Source organism: Salvelinus sp. IW2-2015, linkage group LG15 (assembly GCF_002910315.2).
Source record: "Salvelinus sp. IW2-2015 linkage group LG15, ASM291031v2, whole genome shotgun sequence".
Taxonomy (NCBI): domain Eukaryota; kingdom Metazoa; phylum Chordata; class Actinopteri; order Salmoniformes; family Salmonidae; genus Salvelinus; species Salvelinus sp. IW2-2015.
In genome coordinates, this window is record NC_036855.1 from 51,581,156 (window position 1) to 51,600,297 (window position 19,142).

General features: G+C 46.1%; 1 protein-coding gene across 1 annotated transcript in view; it reads right to left on the reverse strand.

The window, feature by feature from the left end:
• Positions 1–19,142, reverse strand: part of syt13 (synaptotagmin XIII) — a 34,004-nt gene that overhangs the window by 8,011 nt on the left and 6,851 nt on the right. Inside the window, 1 exon segment of the mRNA XM_024001172.2 lies at positions 13,162–13,463. Within this exon segment, the coding sequence (XP_023856940.2) occupies positions 13,162–13,463 (302 nt within the window).

The window sequence follows — 19,142 nt, forward strand, 5'->3', positions numbered from 1 at the left end:
GCAAGCTGTGGTGTCCCCCCCCCCCCCCCCACTCAATCGCAACAACCTCCTAGAGGGTGAGTTCAACAACTAAAGATGTATGATGAGATGCCGGAGGAAACTTTTGAATAGGTCAAGTAGCCTACAGAGTAATATGAGAAGAATGCAATTGCTATTGCATTCTTGTAGACATTTTAAACTAAGTGTTTGATAACTTTTAAATGTAGTAGCAGGTCCATGTAGAATAAACAAACCCTTTACATAATACCATAGAAGCAGTGTTCTGCTAACATAACAATGAACACCTTTCATTGTCATTCCCAGTCGATACAGACACTGTGACTATCAGCATTTTTGTCTGGTGGTAAAGGGCTACATTGCAAACATGTCAGGGTGGTCATACAGTACCTTCCTCGTGTGGTATCCATATACAAAAGGAGTTCCCTGATCAGATGCAGAATACACCATGGTTTCCTCCCCTCCCCATGTTGACTATACATCTCAATTCAATAATTAAAAAAGACAATACCAGAGTATAAAAGTTGTTTCTAGTAAAATGTTTATAGCAGAGTGCAAGTCTCTCTCTCCTTCAGAGAACATCTAGATATCAAGCCCATATGTTCAGTCTGGACTTCATCATCATCATCTTGCAAGTGCATCATGATTCTTTCTCATAATTTTCTGTGGAGAGCTGTACGAATCAAATCTGGCGTATCTGGCTCCTAAATGTGTTCTGTGATCATCTAATATCAGTGTCTACCAATAGGCCTACTGTTGAAGTGATTCTGATTCACAAACAGTCATTGACGTTTTACAGTAACGAAGACCTACGTTAATGCTGTGCCCATCAACGACCGTTGGTGAGACAGGTAAGAAGTGAGGCTGGAAGTGAGGTATTTGCCAGAGCCCCTTTGATGGGCATAGCAGCGTAGATCAGCTCCTGGCCCCTCATCAAAGATACTGGTCCACACACACACACACACACACACACACACACACACACACACACACACACACACACACACACCACACACACACACACACACACACACACACACACAACACACACCACACACACACACACACCACACACACACCCACACACACACACAGGTGAAACCAACCTGATCACTGCGTTCATCTGTCTATTTCACTTCAAATCAAGCTTGTTCCACCAAGTTAGGTTATGCTCCGGACATTATATGCATCTAAAAAGTCGAAAAAAGCACACAAGTAATGTCAGTTTACATCCAATTATGTTTACAATGGGTTTCAAAGTAATGAAGTGGGTTACCTTCTGTATTTTTACAAATGATGAGCTGTGAAAGCTGTTGCCACAGACAGGTGAAGATTGCTGGGCGGATACTTGCAATTGGAATGTTCACAGCCCCTTGCTGGTCTCCATACTGCATGTTGGTTGCAAGTAGGACATCTCTTGAATAACAATTTTATATGTGCCCTAGACATAACTTAGAGTGGCATGGAAATACGATTACATGCTGCTCTAAGCGCTCAATATACAATTTAGTAGAATACAACATTTGGCCGCCAATAGCTATGATTTGCGTGCGAAGTCAGAGAAAAAACATCAGACGTTATGCTAGAGTGGTATGATCGCAGAGAGGTATGAGTTTAATTAATGATGAAGCAGATAAGTAAAGAACATGAGGAAGCGTACAGAACCATGAATCCGATGATATACAAATAACCACAGATAACACACTAACCAGCAAGTCTATAGCTTCAGGCCTCAGCAGTAGTACTCACCACCACTGGAGTGGACCAAACATAGACATGCGCGACATCCCCTATTCACGCATTGCATGAGAGGTCTTATCGGGGGCAGGGCAGGCAACACCTAATTAGTTCAAAATATATGGCATGTACTCGTGTGCTGGAAGGCGATGCAATAGAAGTGGTCAAACTACCATATAAAGTCTTGTGTCAGGGTCTGCAATAGATTGAAGGTTCCCAGGTGGCGCGTTCCGATGACATCCGTAAGCAATTGTAAACGATTGGTTGGTTGGGGGACGCGCCTCACAAATTACTATTATGGAAGGTAGCGAGGGAGCAAGGGGGCGGTGGACTATGATGTGCGATTTGGTCAGCGTGGGAATCTTGGTCAGTAAGGGCAGGGCATGGATTTGTTGACATATTGCTCAGGATTCCAAACGGCGACGCTTCTATTTATCTCGTTGAGATGCACTGATGCGTTCCAAACTCTATTTTGACGAGACTGACTTCATGATCCAAAGACCTGGACACTTATGTACACTTTGTACGTCAATTTGTGATCTAGAAAGATCAGAGAATGTTTCGTAGCTCATAAGGTCCTCGAGGGACCATGGGCCTCAGGACGAAGATCGGCCTGGGATGACTCCCTTGCAGTGTCAACCCACAATACCGATCCATCCTGAGACAGCTGGTGGCTAGACTGCTCCCAAGCTTTAGAAAAACTGTTTAGTGCCTGCGGCTTATGGGAAGGACCGCATGAATCCACTGTTTTACAACAAAGCCTGACATGTATTGGGTGGACGAGATGCCTGTCCGTAGACCTACGCTGTTATACAAACGGCTCCAGCATGAGGACGAGGCCACAGGGAGCCGAAGGGAAGTATTTCGGCTAGACTGCGATACTGACAGGAACGTCGACACCTACTCCTGGGGGATGCTGAGACCGTTGCTACCTCTCGAGCAACGCACTCTTTGTGCACCATTATATATTACAGTCAGGACACTCGACCTGGGTGCATACTGATGAGACAATTTTGACATATTGAGGCGGAGAATCTTTGGCCCGTGTACTGCTTTATAATCTCCAACCCGGCACAGCCAGAAGAGGACTGGCCACCCCCCTCATAGCCCTCGGGTGGTTTGTCCCTTACTGCTGTTCTTCTCTAAGTTTCTGGTTCCTTTCTCGAGGTAGATATAGTTTCTAGCCATCGTGGCTTCTACACCTGCATTAGCTTGCTGTGATTTGGTATCTTAGCGCTGGGTTTCTGTACAGCACTTTTGATGATAGTCAGCTTGATGTAAGAAGGGCTTATATAAATAAATTATGACTATTGATCTGTAGGGATTATCGATGCCAGCATTTAGGTCAGTTTCCGACTACAAGAACCGGTGTTGTTTTTAGCGGGCAGTCACTCTTTAACTTTTGCAGCCAACTGCCTCCTTACTATTTATGACTCAATGGTAACGAAACAGTGGTAGGGCCTACACTTCTTTGTGTGTGTTGAATGGTGCGGACTCTCCAGCAGTCTTCGTGGACATCATGCCCCACAGTTCAACCAGCTGAACCTCATAACGCCGAGGTGGTGTTCTATAGGAGAAGCGGCGTAGCCGGAGCACGAACTGTGCAGGGAGTGCAGGAGTTCTCAACTTACGCCCCTCCACCTGCATACCCTCCTGGCAGGGTAAACGGAAGAAGCACCAACTCACCTTCTCACTCCCAGCGGGCGTGGCCTGGTCGAGACAAGCGTCGCGAGCGCACGAGGTCAGGGTCCCTCTGCTGTCCTGCTGAAGAGAATCAGACATCTCGGCCACATGTAGGCCCTCACAGCCCGACACACCACAGCACAAAATGCTCCGCCTATCAGAGCAAAGACAGAGCTAGGGGATTTTTTTCTCTCACAAAAGCTCTTCGAAGGTGGGGGGGAATTATTTAAAGATACCCAGGTACGGCAAACAACTGCTGTTTGACCAGATCCTTCGGTAAGTTCCTAATATGTTTCTCGCACCAGAATGGGCGAGGGCAGCCCGCCTGATATTTCATTCTCTCCCTAAGACTTCTCAGAGATCCATCCTATTGGGTTATTGGGCGTGATGGAGTGCCCACGGACACGAGGAAGAGCTTTTAGTGGTGAGGAGGGCTAAGGAACCCAGAGTGGGAGGATCACAACGAAACGTATTCTAGGTTGTGGTGTTGTAGCAGGATGTAGCGTGCTTGAGCATAGCTTGAAGGTAGAGAGGGGGCAGTTCCTCTTACTGCTCTGTAAGCAAATACCATGGTCTTGTAGTGGATGCGACGCTTTCGACTGCGAAGCTAGTGGAAGAGGAGAATCTTATGAGAGTGAAAGAATCAGTAAATTGTACGTAGAATAAAGCGAAGGGACGTTGGAAGGGCTTTATTACTAGACACGTTAATTGAGCCCGACGGCAGGATGATGACGACAAACTAAACAAAGAGGCTACGCGGACACTCACAGACAGACTTGGGCCTGCAGAAGAAAGAGGCACGACTCAAACCGTGTAATCCCGTGCCTCAGAGACTGAAGTATAGAGAAGTGGTTGCTTGGCATGAGTTGGGGTACCTCATATTCCGTTTCGACAAAGGTTCTGAGCAGGCATAGGCATGATCAATGAGAGCATCCCTGACTATGGGTTCGATTATCCATGGCGACGCTTTCACTGTGGACTGGAACCTGGAAGTGATGGGGACGAGAGTGAGCTCAGCCTGCCAGGAGCCGCGAGGCCACGTAGCAGAGTGACAGGTAGTCCGCGAGTGGACGGCCGTCGGCCTAGTGGACATCGACTTAGTCCTAAGACTTCCTCGCCCACGCCCAGGACCTCGGCACCGGATGTCCCATATCTTAATCACAGGGATTGTGTCAGGAATGGCCTCTAAAAAATAGGTACAAAGGGACTCCTTTGGCGCCCACCCTGAATCAGCAAGGGACTAGTTCTCTGCTACCACACATGAGGACAGCCCGCGAGTACCGCAGATGCGACACCAAGATACTAAGTTCCGGAAATGAGACGCCCATGCTAAAACAGACGTGGTCTACCCACAAGCTTCATAAGGACTCCTGAGCTGTCTAATACAAAGACGGTGAATTTGCTAGCCCAGAGCTAATTTAGCTCAAATATGCCAATCGTCACTCTTAAGCATCTAGTCTGCAGGCTATGATCAAGGTAACATCTCACTACAGTTGTAAGCGATGACTTATCGCTCATACCTCAATCCCTGGCGGCCCACTTTAGCGTCATTGACGCACCGTCTCGTATATCCTTAGTTGACCATCCCACTGCACTCGGTATTCAAGTCCTCATTCGTATAGCTTGTTGATTTGCTCACTGCTGCTCTCCTTAATTAGCTGTCTCTGACACTTTTTATTTCTCTAATATCTATAGGTCTGTATTCAGTGTTTGGTTCAAATCGCCCATGTCGTTGGTTAGGGGGCTCATAAGTAGCCATTTCCACTTGTAAGGTCTACAGTCGTGGCCTAAAAGTTTGAAGAATGACACAAATATTAACTTGTTACTACGTCTGCTGCCGCTAGTTTGTACTGATTGGCAATTTGCATATACGCCAGGTCATGTCATGGAAGAGTGATCACGCATGAATGCAGTTGTAGCTTTGCAAAAGGTCCCTCTTGTGCCATGCAAATATAATGAGGTCCCCCCAAAACTACCATTTCCGACTGCAGTTTTAGCCCAGGCCCTGCAAAAGGACCAGCTCGACATCATGTCCAGTGATTCTCTCGTCTAACACAGCGCATAGTGAAGCATGGTCTGACACCGGACAACGACATGGAGATCACTCATTGTCATTGGCTGATTGAGTCGAATAACAGACTGAGAAGCTTGCAAAAGGGAGGGTGGTGCTTGGCTGAATCATTGTTCTTCCTCTGTGGCATACCACTGTTACCTGCAAGGAAAAACACGTGCGTCAATCATTTGCTTTGCCACAAAAAGGGCTTCACTAGGAAAGATATTGCTGCCTTAAGATTGGCACCTACAAATCAACCTTTTACTCCGACATCGTAAGGCAACTCGTCAAGGGCAGAGCCGCGGCTTCAATAAGTTAAGTCCATGTGAAGAAGGCTTCAGAACGCGTAGCTAAGAAAGTCCAAGCAAGCGCCAGGCCGTCTCCTAAGTTGGATCTCAGCTGCGGATCGGATGGCCATCGCGATGAGGGCCGCACCTACCCAAATGACAGAGCTTAGCTCCTTAAAGGTAATTCTCAGCATGGCAGGTCGTGCGAAGTCGCACAATCTCCAACGCCACTACCAGCTGGTAGGTGATAAGACTTGACTTCGTCTGTTGGCATGGCCCTAGTGCTCCAATACAGGGACAGCAAAAACAGAAAGCCCACGTTCCTCTTTCCCAGAGGTGTGCGACAAAATCATGAATCAGGGACAGAGCTAGAGTAGTTCCGTCGACCACAGATCGTGATAACAGAGTGCTATTGGGAGGAGCTGCTTGAGGTACTGCGTAAGTCATCGATTCTCTCTTGCGCACAGGTGTAATCCCCTGCTTTGCCACCCTATTGGCCGATTGTTTGGGGCATCCGGAAAAAAGCACTTGTCCGGAGAAAGACGAATGTTTGGAGACGAAAGAAGATTCGGGCTACCTTACTACACCTCCTCCCCTCAGAGCAACCCTTCTCCTCCCATCCGCCACTTCCTCCCTGGAAGGGAGACAGATTGGTTTGCGGACGAGAACAATGCGCTTTGTCCCGCCCCATGATGCCAGCCACCTTGCCATAATGTCAAAAATTCAAGTGGACAAATTCAAGTGCCATCGGGGAACACAAAACCTCACTGCACTTAATGGACAGGAAAACTCCCCAGACCTTAATTCCCATGAGAAAATTGGGGTCAATCCTCAAGGATATGCGCCGAGGGCTTGGCACCTAAAGAATTAAATTATTCTGAAATGCACAACTGAGGCAAAGTGCAGACTTTGGTGAGATAGATAGAGTTTAGAATCATTTTTGTGGTCGATTTCTCTTTCCATTAACAAGACACCTTTTGGCCACGACTGATATCACACTGTTGCATTTCGTGACGGCATTATTATTAAATATTTATTTAATAAGTAATATGGATTGTATGATATTGGAAACCAGTTGACCTACTTTCAGGGTTCGCGCATTATTTACTAACAAGCGTTTATCTTTGATTGCGTGGTTGTGTTATCAGGAGAAGACATACGATTCGTGCAACCCTACGCGCCACCACCAGGAGAACATATACACCACCATCCGCGAGCCGCAGAGGTGCAAGAAGTTTCAGATGACACTGGATTGCGTGGGCCTTTGTCAGATGCGTTGGGCGACGATCAGCAGATTCACTATCAATGTGTTTCGGTATAAAGCATTCCACATGCTTTCCATAGGGGACCAGACCTATACTCCCCAGAACATTTGCTAATGGTCTATGCCAACCGCTAAACGGCCATTCAGCTCTCCTGAGGAGCTGTCTAACGTCAACACGCGTTCAATCATTAACCCCACAGTTCTTATGATAATGAGAAGAAGACCGGAGTAGGATATGCTTTGTCTCACCACAAAGTGTACAAAGTAATAATTTCTGTAAGCGATGTGTAAGCGACACTTTCTTCATCTGATCCTATGCGACAGAGGGAATACGCTCGGACCAAAACACGTCACAAAGAGCCTCTTCTGGGTTAAAGTTCGTCCGATTGGTTATATTTGATACTTATATGAAGCTGAAACACACGAGATACTACACTAGAAATACCAATCGTAAGAGCAAAAAGACAACACAAAATCCGTGATTAACTAGCAGTCCTGGAAAGTGAAACTAACACATAGATATCCATATATATAGGGACAGACATAGCTAACCCTCACAAACACCAGGGTAGGGTAAACATAGGACTAGGCCATTTGTAGGTTACTCAGAGTTCTCAATCAGTAGTAATCAACGATAGGTCACCATGCCTCTCGATCTTCGTGGGAACACCATGAGCCTGCCAGAAACGACATAGAAATAGGATAAAACTTATTGATAAAATATACACTCTTAAGATTTTAATACCGCATTCACGTACGCGGCGAAAACTCACGCCCTGTACCAAATCCGAACAAATAAGAGAGCATAGTGGGAAAAGCGAAATCTCTTGTATATCCGGTTCAGGGTGACTTGTCGTAACATTGTGAGATGTGGTAGTAGGACTTTTTGGAAAGATAACGCACACAAAGAGTCCAACAGAGATATACAATGAGAGACTAGATTCGATAATTGCTAGCCGTTGCGAAGTTTTGGGCGGGTCAATTCAACTTGATCCAACTATAGTGTTGATTGTGCTTCTATTTTCCCGTTTTAATGTGATGTGCTCGCTATCATAGGACACTTTTGTTGCCTGAGGGATTGCAGTTTGTGAGTCTTCATTTACAATTTCTGTCACACCCTGATATGTTTCACCTGTTCTTTGTGCTTGTCTCCATTCCCCTCCATGGTTGCCCATCTTCTCCCATTATCCCCAGTGTATTTATATACTCTGTGTACTCATGTTTGTCTGTTGCCAGATTCGTTTTTGTTTCGTCAGACCTCTACCAGCGGTTTTTCCCGTGCTCCTAGCTTGCTCTAGTTCCCGTTTCCAACCTTATCCTGCCTTGCCTTGACCTGTGCCTTCTGTAACCTTGTCACGCCACCCTGGATTACTGACCCCTGCCTCCCTGACCTGAGCCTGCCTGCCATTCTCTACTCTTTTGGACTCTGCTCTGGATTACTGACCTCTCGTCTGCCCGTTGACCTGTTGTTTTGCCTGCCCCCGTTTTCCTGTAATAAACTTTTGGTGACTTCGAACTGTCTGCATCTGGGTCTTCTCCTGGCCTTGAACCAATTTCCATCTATTTGATACTCTTGATTGACTGTTGCTCACATTGATTTATTATATTTGTCAGACAACTGCCAATTCGTTTTCCCCTAACTTTGTTTCATTTGCAAGACATCTGCTTGTTACCTCTTTTGATAATGTTAATAAAATTAGGTTTGACAGAAGAAATGCACTGTCATGAAAGTACTTACAGTGGGGCAAAAAAGTATTAGTCAGCCACCAATGTGCAAGTTCTCCCACTTAAAAAGATGAGAGAGGCCTGTAATTTTCCATAAGGTACACTTCAACTATGACAGACAAAATGAGAAAAAAAATCCAGAAAATCACATTGTAGGATTTTTTATGAATTTATTTGCGAATTATGTGGAAATAAGAATATTTGGTCAGCCTCACAAAAGCAGATTTACTGCTCTCACAGACTGATTCTTCTTAGGGGCTCCTCTTGTCCTCACTACGTTACCTGTAATTAATCGCGCAAACATAGTGCTTGTAACATTGTTATACAGTATAAAAAACAGACACCTTGCCACAACCTCAAACAGTCACACTCCCAAACTCCACTATGCAACAACAAAGAGCTGTCAAAGCACCAGAACAAAATTGTAGACCTGCACCAGGCTGGGAAGACTGAATCTGCAATAGGTAAGCAGCTTGGTTTGAAGAATCAACTGTGGGAGCAATTATTAGGAAATGGAAGACATACAAGACCACTGATAATCTCCCTCGATCTGGAGCTCCACGCAAGATCTCACCCCGTGGGGTCAAAATGATCACAAGAACGGTGAGCAAAAATCCAGAACCACACGGGGGACCTAGTGAAGAAGCCTGCAGAGAGCTGGGACCAAATAACAAAGCCTACCATCAGTACACACTACGCCGCCAGGGACTCAAATCCTGCAGTACCAGACGTGTCCCCTGCTTAAGCCAGTGCATGTCCAGGCCCATTGGAAGTTTGCTAGAGAGCATTTGGATGATCCAGAAGAAGATTGGGAGAATGTCATATGGTCAGATGAAACCAAAAAATTACTTTTTGGTAAAAACTCAACTCGTCGTGTTTGGAGGACAAAGAATGCTGAGTTGCATCCAAAGAACACCATACCTACTGTGAAGCGATGATGGGGTGGAAACATCATGCTTTGGGTGGTTTTCTGCAAAGGGACCAGGACGCTGTACCGTGAAAGGACAGAATGAATGGGGCCATGTATCGTGTGAGAATTTGAGTGAAAACCTCCTTCCATCAGCAAGGGCATTAAGATAAGATGAAACGTGGCTGGTGTTTTCAGCATGACAATGATCCCAAACACACCGCCCGCGGCAGCGAGAGGGTCTTCGTAAGAAGCATTTCACTCTGGAGTGGCCTAGCCAGTCTCCAGATCTCAACCCCAATAGAAATCTTTATAGGGGAGTTGAAAGTCTGTGCTTGCCCAGCAACAGCCCCAAAAACATCACTGCTCTAGAGGAGATCTGCATGGAGGAATGGGCGCAAAAATACCAGCAACAGTGTGTGAAAACCTTGTAAGACTTTACAGAAAACGTGTTGACCTTCTGTCATTGCCAACACAAGAGGTATATAACAAATTATTGAGATACACATTTTTTTATTGACCAAATAACTTATTTTCCACCATTAATTTGCAAATAAATTGCATTAAAAATCCTACACATGTGATTTTCTGGATTTCTTTCTAATTTTTGCTGTCATATTGAAGTGTACCGTAATGATGGACAATTCAGGCCTCTCTCATTCTTTTTAAGTGGGAGAACTTGCACCAATTGTGGGCTGACTAAATCCTTTTTCCCCCACTGTAAATAAACTCACGCAAAAAAAATACTAATGTCCCTTTTTACAGGGACCCCTGTCTTTACAAATGATATTAGTAAAGATATCCAATAGTAGACTTCACCAGAACTCCTTCATTATGTAGAGGCGTTTTATAACACTCGATTTCCAATGGCCTATGTACCAACTTGATCTACCTCATCCACAACGAATTAAGGAACCATGCACTGGTGGATCGCGGCTGCGTTAAGGACAGCCCTAAGACAAGCTTACAAAGGTATCGCACACTTTAAAGGTCACCACACGTTATCTAAAAACTTTCGAGAGCGATATCAAACTAGAGAGGCCTTTTTACTGACTCTGTAAAAAACACTCAAACAAGAAGATGATCCCAGCAGGAGTACCCGCCTGCTCATCTGTGGATATATGTGCCGTTAGGCATGCTGCAAAGGAGCATGAGGACTGCAGATGTGCGCCAGCGAGCGGCAATAAATTCACTGTCCACCCGTATCCTGTGAGCACAGGCGGCCTTTCCAGAACAAGCGTGACCGTTCACAGCGCTATTGGCGAGCTTGATTCATCCCTCGCAGTGGCAGACTACGTGGAGTGAACCTGTTCCAAAACACCCTTGACAGGATCGGTACGCATTCCCAAAATACACACCTGCCGGGGTACAGGCGATAACAGATCTCGTGCAACCCACACAGTATCTGCGATGATCCATGGTCCGGAAAGCCAGTACTACCAGGACCACAACCGCCAATCCACTCGCATCAGTGCTGCAGACTGTCACGTCAATAGGCTAAGAGAAGGGTCTGGCCTGAGAGAGCTGGGCAGTAAGCTCTCGTTGTAAGGACGAGTGCCTCCCTCAACCTAACAGTCACCATGGAGGGTCACCCAACGTCAACCTATGGGGCACGGAAACCCAACCGTCGCCCTTGGAGCTCAGACGAGTACTGGAGTGTGAAAAAAGGTCTATGGCTGCTCATTTCACCTGATGAGTCCGCGAAGGGCTTTTTGTCCCATCACCGTGGAGTTTAAGGGTGATTGGTCGGATTCGCGATGTTATCGCTTCGAAGACGGATGAGCGATGCCTCCAAGTGATAATCCATGGCACAAGCCTCCTATACCAGAAGGCTGATATACTCGTTGGAAGCGGTCGGACCGCGTTTGGAAAGAGGCGCTGGCCGACGGTCTAGTCATCGGTCTCCTAGGGTGGCGGCTGTTGTCACAGCATATCATCGGGACTGAGCTTTGGTGTGTCACGATATGCAGCGACAAATTTTCAATGCAGTGCAGGTTCAGGGAAGGACAGGTCCGCACATCCCTCATGTGATCCATACCCATTTCTCGCAGGCTCAATTCCTGACATGACCCTCCAGCATGACAATGCCACCAGCCATTAATGCTCGTTCTGTGCATATCCATGCAAGACAGGAATGTCAGTGGTCTTGCTTTATTGGCCAGAAGACCTGGACTCAATATCCTATTGAGCACGTCTGGGACCTGTTGCGATCGGAGGGTGAGCGCTAAGGCCATTCTCCACAATTCGGAACTGATGCTTGGTGGAAGAAGTGAGCGACATCTTCACGAGCAAGAACTGGCAAATCTTGTGCAGTCCATGAGAGAGATGCAACTGCTAGTGACTTAATGCAGCTGGTGGCCACACCAGATAACTGACTGTTACCTTTGGAATTTTGACCCCCGGAGCCTGTAGTGATAATCCATGCCGGAGCCTGCAGCGACGGTCCCAGTCCGGAGCCTCCAGCGACGGTCCCCAGCCGGAGCCTGCAGCGACGGTCCCCAGTCCGGAGCCTCCAGCCACGGTCCCCAGTCCTGAGCCTCCAGCACGGCCCCAGTCCGGAGCCCAGCGACGGCCCCAGTCCGGAGCCTCTGGCGATCTGCGCCCGGTTCCTCCAGTGAAGGTCCATGCACAGGGGCCGCCACCAAAGTGGAGGGATCGCGGGCGGAGGGGTCTTACGTCCCGCACGGAGCCGCCGCCGCGTGAATGGATCCCACCGGACCCTCCCTTTAGAATCAGGTTTTGCGGCCGGTGTCCGCACCTTTGGGGGGGTTCGGTACTGCTCTCTTGATTTCGCACCTTGAGAGCCTGTTAAGTTACAATAGTGGTTCTGGTTGGTTTAAATTGTGTTCATGTGTCTCGGAATACTTTGTTCAGTTTATGCGCTCAGTTGAATACTGTCTGTATAGTGCATTTACAATATTGGTACACATGTTAAGTTTGATGAATTAATGCAGTGACAGTGAGGTTGACATAGCTGAGGACGTTGTCTTGTTTTTTCAGAGGATTTATATCTTGAGTTTATTCATAGGTGATAAAACTTATGTGGTCTAATCATCATGTTTAGTGAGAGCCTCTACCCTCTAATTTACAGATAGAATTGGTGGGACATACTACATCCATAGATCAGCGGGCAGACTTGTTAGAATCTACTTGTTCCTCTGTTATAATCTCCACCCGGCACAGCCAGAAGAGGACTGGCCACCCCTCATAGCCTGGTTCCTCTTTAGGTTTCTTCCTAAGTTCTGGCCTTTCTAGGTAGTTTTTCCTAGCCACCGTGCTTCTACACCTGCATTGCTTGCTGTTTGGGGTTTTAGGCTGGGTTTCTGTACAGCACTTTGAGATATCAGCTGATGTAAGAAGGGCTTTATAAATAAATTWGATTTGATTTGATATCGATGCCACATAGGCCATTTTCAAAAGGATCCGTTGTTTTTTAGGGGCAGTCACTCTTTAACTTTGCAGCCAATGCCATCTACTATATATCAATGGTAAGAACAGGGTAGCCTACCTGTTTTGGTGGTTGAAGGTCGACCCAGCAGTCTGCGTTGGACATCATGCCCACATCAACCAGCTTGAACCTCATAACGCCGAGGTTGGTGTTCTGGGAGAAGCGGTCACAACTGTGCAGGGAGAGAGCCACTTCGCCCTCCACCTCATACCCTCCTGGCAGGGAGAACACCAATCCTTCCTCCCAGCGGGTGTGGCTGGTCAGGCGTCGCGACGAGGTCTGGGCCTCCCTCTGTCCTGCTGCAAAGGTCAGGACTCCGGCCACATAGCCCTCACAGCCCGACCCCACACACAAATGCTCCGCTACAGAGAAAGACAGAGAGGGGATTTTTTTCTTCACAAAAGGCATTCTTTAAGGGGGGGATTATTTAAGATACTCTTTGAAGAGGTAGAGTTTTAAATGTTTTCGGAAGATGYGCAGGGACTCCGCTGTCCTAGCTTCTTCCACCATTGGGGTGCCAGGACAGAGAAGAGCTTTAGTGGTGGGAGGGCTAAGAGACCAGAGGTGGCACAACGAAGTATTCAGGTTGGGGTGTAGCGTTTGAGCATAGCTTGAAGGTAGAGAGGGGCAGTTCCTCTTACTGCTCTGTAGGCAAATACCATGGTCTTGTAGTGGATGCGAGCTTCGACTCGAAGCTAGTGGAAGAGAGAATCTTATTGAATAAAAATAGTAATTAGTGAAGCTAAGGGCTTGGATATAATGAGACATAATTGAGCCCACGGCAGGTGATAAACAAACCAAAGAGGCAGGACTCACAGACAGCTGGCCTGCAAAGAAGAGGGCACGACAAAACCTATTCCCCCCTCAGGAGACTGAAAAGATTTGGCATGGGTCCTCAGATCCTCAAAAGGTTCTACAGCTGCACCATCGAGAGCATCCTGACTGGTTGCATCACTGCCTGGTATGGCAACTGCTCAGCCTCCGACCGCAAGGCACTACAGAGGGTAGTGTGAACGGCTCAGTACATCACTGGGGCCAAGCTTCCTGCCACCCAGGACCTCTATACCAGGTGTTGTCAGAGGAAGGCCCTAAAAATAGTCAAAGACTCCTGCCACCCTAGTCAGAGACTGTTCTCTCTGCTACCACACGGTACCGGAGCACCAAGTCTAGGTCCATGAGGCCTCTAAACAGCTTCTACCCCCAAGCCATAAGACTCCTGAACTTCTAATCAAATGGATGGCTACCCAGACTATTTGCATTGCCATCATCTATGCATAGTCACTTTAATAACTCTACCTACATGTACATATTACCTCAACTAACCGGTGCCCACGCACATTGACTCTATACCGTTACCTCCCTGTATATAGTCTCGCTATTGTTATTTTACTGCTGCTCTTTAATTACTTGTTACTTTTATTTCTAATTCTTATCTGTATTTTTTTTAAATGCATTGTTGGTTAGGGGCTCATAAGTAAGCATTTCACTGTAAGGTCTACAGTCGTGGCTAAAAGTTTTGAAAATGACACAAATATTAATTTTTACTAAGTCTGCTGCCTCAGTTTGTATGATGGCAATTTGCATATACGCCAGGATGTTATGAAGAGTGATCAGATGAATTGCAATTACTTGCAAAGTCCCTCTTTGCCATGCAAATTAAATGAATCCCCCAAAAACATTTCCACTGCATTTCAGCCCTGCCACAAAAGGACCAGCTGACATCATGTCAGTGATTCTCTCGTTAACACAGGTGTGAGTGTTGACGAGGACAAGGCTGGAGATCACTCTGTCATGCTGATTGAGTTCGAATAACAGACTGGAAGCTTCAAAAGGAGGGTGGTGCTTGGAATCATTGTTCTTCCTCTGTCATCCATGGTTACCTGCAAGGAAACACGTGCCGTCATCATTGTTGCACAAAAAGGGCTTCACAGGCAAAGATATTGCTGCCAGTAAGATTGCACTCATCAACTTTTATCCGATCATCAAGAACTTCAAGGAGAGCGGTTCAATTGTTGTGAAGAAGGCTTCAGAGCGTACAAGAAAGTCCAGCAAGCGCCAGGACCGTCTCCTAAGTTGATTCAGCTGCGGGATCGGGGCACCACCAGTACAGAGCTTGCTCAGGAATGGCAGCAGGCAGGTGTGAGTGCATCTGCACGCACAGTGAGGGGAAGACTTTTGGAGGATGGCTGGTGTCAAGAAGGGCAGCAAAGAAGCCACTTCTCTCCAGGAAAAACATCAGGGACAGACTGATATTCTGCAAAAGGTACGGGATTGGACTGTTGAGGACTGGGGTAAGTCATTTTCTCTGATGAATCCCCTTTCCGATTGTTTGGGGCATCCGGAAAAAAGCTTGTCCGGAGAAGACATGGAGAACAAAGAATGGTACCTACACATCCTCCCGAGAGCAACTTCTCCCAACCATCCAGGAACAGTTTGGTGACGAACAATGCCTTTTCCAGCATGATGGAGCACCTTGCCATAAGGCAATAGTGACAATTAAGTGGCTCGGGGAACAAAACCATGGACAGGAACTCCCCAGACCTTAATCCCATTGAGAAATTGTGGTCAATCCTCAAGAGGCGGGTGGACAAAGAAAAATATCTAAGACACTGAGGCAGCAGACTTTGTGAAAATTAATATTTGTGTCATTCTCAAAACTTTTGGCCACGACTGTACACCTGTTGCATTCGGCGCATATGATTTATAAAATTTGATTTGATTTGAACCTGTGCCCTTCGTTAGCATATCTCAACAAGCGTATGATGCTGGTGTGAACAGAGAGACATCTTGCAACCCTACCCCACCCCAACTAACACCCACCCACCCGCAAGGCAAAGTAGATGCATTGCTGACTTTTCATTGGGCGACGCATCAGCATCTACAGTCGATAAGCGTCACATACGGGGACCAGCCAACAGAGTGCCAACGCAAAGGCATCCGAGCTACTCAACCCTCAAATTACCCACAGTCTTATGAAGAGGGGAGACCGGAGGATTGCTTTGTCTCACCACAAATTAAATAAATAATTTTGTAGTGTACGATCTTCTTCATCTGATGAACAGGATAGATCGGACCAAAACGCAGCGTGGTAAGTGTCCATGTTAATTTATTATAACTGAACACGAAATATAAAATAACAAAGTGAAAACAACAAAATCGAAACAGTCCTGAAAGGTGAACAAACACTATACAGGAAACAACTACCCACAAACACCAGGTGGGAAAAGGCTACCTAAGTATGGTTCTCAATCAGAGACAACGATAGACAGCTGCCTCTGATTGGGAACCATACCAGGCCAAACACATAGAAATAGAAAAACATAGAAAAAAACATAGAATACCACCCCAACTCACGCCCTGACCAAACCAAAATAGAGACATAAAAAGGAACTAAGGTCAGGGCGTGCATGTGATGGAGGACATGAAAGAAGCAAGGCAGAATATTGAAATAGATGAAGCCAGTGTGGCAGTGTTTGTGCGTCATCACTTTGCCACTTTATTGGCTTCGTAATATTGCTCCACAGACACGATGCACTGAGGGGATTGGGTTGTGAGGTCTTCATTTACAATTTCCTGTCACACCCTGATCTGTTTACCTGTCTTTGTGCTTGTCTCCTCCCCCTCCAGGTGTCGCCCATCTTCCCCATTATCCCCAGTGTATTTATACTGGTGTACTCTGTTTGTCTGTTGCCAGTTCGTTTTGTTTCGTCAAGCCTACCAGCGGTTTTCCGTGCTCCTAGCTTGCTCTAGTTCCCGTTTCCAACCATTCTGCCTGCCTTGACCTGCCTGCCGTTCTGTACCTTGTCACGCCACCCTGGATTACTGACCCCTGCCTGCCCTGACCCTGACTGCCTGCCTTCTCTACTTTTGGACTCTGCTCTGGATTACTGACCTCTGTCTGCCCTTGACCTGTTGTTTGCCTGCCCCCGTTTCTGTAATAAACTTTTGTTACTTCGAAACTGTCTGCATCTGGGTCTTCTCCTGAGCCTTGACAATTTCCATCTATTTGATACTCTTGATTGACTGTTGCTTCACATTGATTTATTATATTTAGAACAACTGCCAATTCGTTTTTCCCTAACTTTGTTTTCATTTGCAGAAGACATCTGCTTGTTTACCTCTTTTGATAATGTTATAATTAGGTTTGACAAAGAAATGCACTGTCATGAAAGTACTTACAGTGGGGCAAAAAAGTATTTGGTCAGCCACCAATTGTGCAAGTTCTCCCACTTAAAAAGATGAGAGAGGCCTGTAATTTTCATCATAGGTACACTTCAACTATGAACAGACAAAATGAGAAAAAAAATCCAGAAAATCACATTGTAGGATTTTTTATGAATTTATTTGCAAATTATGCTGGAAAATAAGTATTTGGTCACCTACAAACAAGCAAGATTTCTGGCTCTCACAGACCTGTAACTTCTTCTTTAAGGGGCTCCTCTGTCCTCCACTCGTTACTGTATTAATGGCACCTGTTTGAACTTGTTATCAGTATAAAGACACCTGTCCACAACCTCAAAACGTCACACTCCAAACTCCACTATGGCCAAGACCAAAGAGCTGTCAAAGGACACCAGAAAACAAATTGTAGACCTGCACCAGGCTGGGAAGACTGAATCTGCAATAGGTAAGCAGCTTTGGTTTGAAGAAATCAACTGTGGGAGCATTATTAGGAAATGGAAGACATACAAGACCACTGATAATTCCCTCGATCTGGAGCTCCACGCAAGATCTCCCCCGTGGGGTCAAAATGATCACAGAAACGGTGAGAAAAAAATCCAGAACCACAGGGGGACCTAGTGAATGACCTGCAGAGAGCTGGGACCAAAGTAACAAAGCCTACATCAGTAACACACTAGCGCCGAGGGACTCAAATCCTGCAGTACCAGACGTGTCCCCTGCTTAAGCCGTGCATGTCCAGGCCATTGGAAGTTTGCTAGAGAGCATTTGGATGATCCAGAAGAAGATTGGGAGAATGCCATATGGTCAGATGAAACAAAAAATTACTTTTTGGTAAAAAACTCAACTCGTCGTGTTTGGAGGACAAAGAATGCTGAGTTGCATCAAAGAACACCATACCTACTGTGAAGCATGGGGGTGGAAACATCATGCTTTGGGGGCTGTTTTTCTGCAAAGGGACAGGACGACTGATCCGTGTAAAGGACAGAATGAATGGGGCCATGTATCGTGAGAATTTGAGTGAACCTCCTTCCATCAGCAAGGGCATTGAAGATGAAACGTGGTGGGTTTTCAGCATGACAATGATCCGAAACACACCGCCCGGGCAGCGAAGGAGTGGCTTCGTAAGAAGCATTTCAAGGTCCTGGAGTGGCCTAGCCAGTCTCCAGATCTCAACCCATAGAAAATCTTTAGAGGGAGTTGAAAGTCTGTGTTGCCCAGCAACAGCCCCAAAACATCACTGCTCTAGAGGAGATCTGCATGGAGGAATGGGCCAAAATACCAGCAACAGTGTGTGAAACCTTGTGAAGACTTACAGAAAACGTTTGACCTCTGTCATTGCCAACAAAGGGTATATAACAAATTATTGAGATACACTTTTGTTATTGACAAAATACTTATTTTCCACCATAATTTGCAAATAAATTCATTAAAAATCCTACAATGTGATTTTCTGGATTTTCTTTTCTAATTTTGTCTGTCATAGTTGAAGTGTACCTATGATGGAATTAGGCCTCTCTCATCTTTTTAAGTGGGAGAACTTGCACAATTGGTGGCTGACTAAATCCTTTTTCCCCCACTGTAATAAACTTAGCAAAATACATGTCCCTTTTTCAGGACCTGTCTTTCAAAGATAATTAGTAAATATCCAAATGACTTCACAGATCTTCATTGTGAAGGGTTTAAACACTGTTTCCCATGCTTGTTCAATGAACCATAAACAATTATGAACATGCACCTGTGGAACGGTCGTTAAGACACTACCAGCTTACAGAAGGTAGGCAATTAAGGTCACAGTTATTAAAACTTAGGACACTAAAGAGGCCTTTCTACTGACTCTGAAAAAACACAAAAGAAAGAAT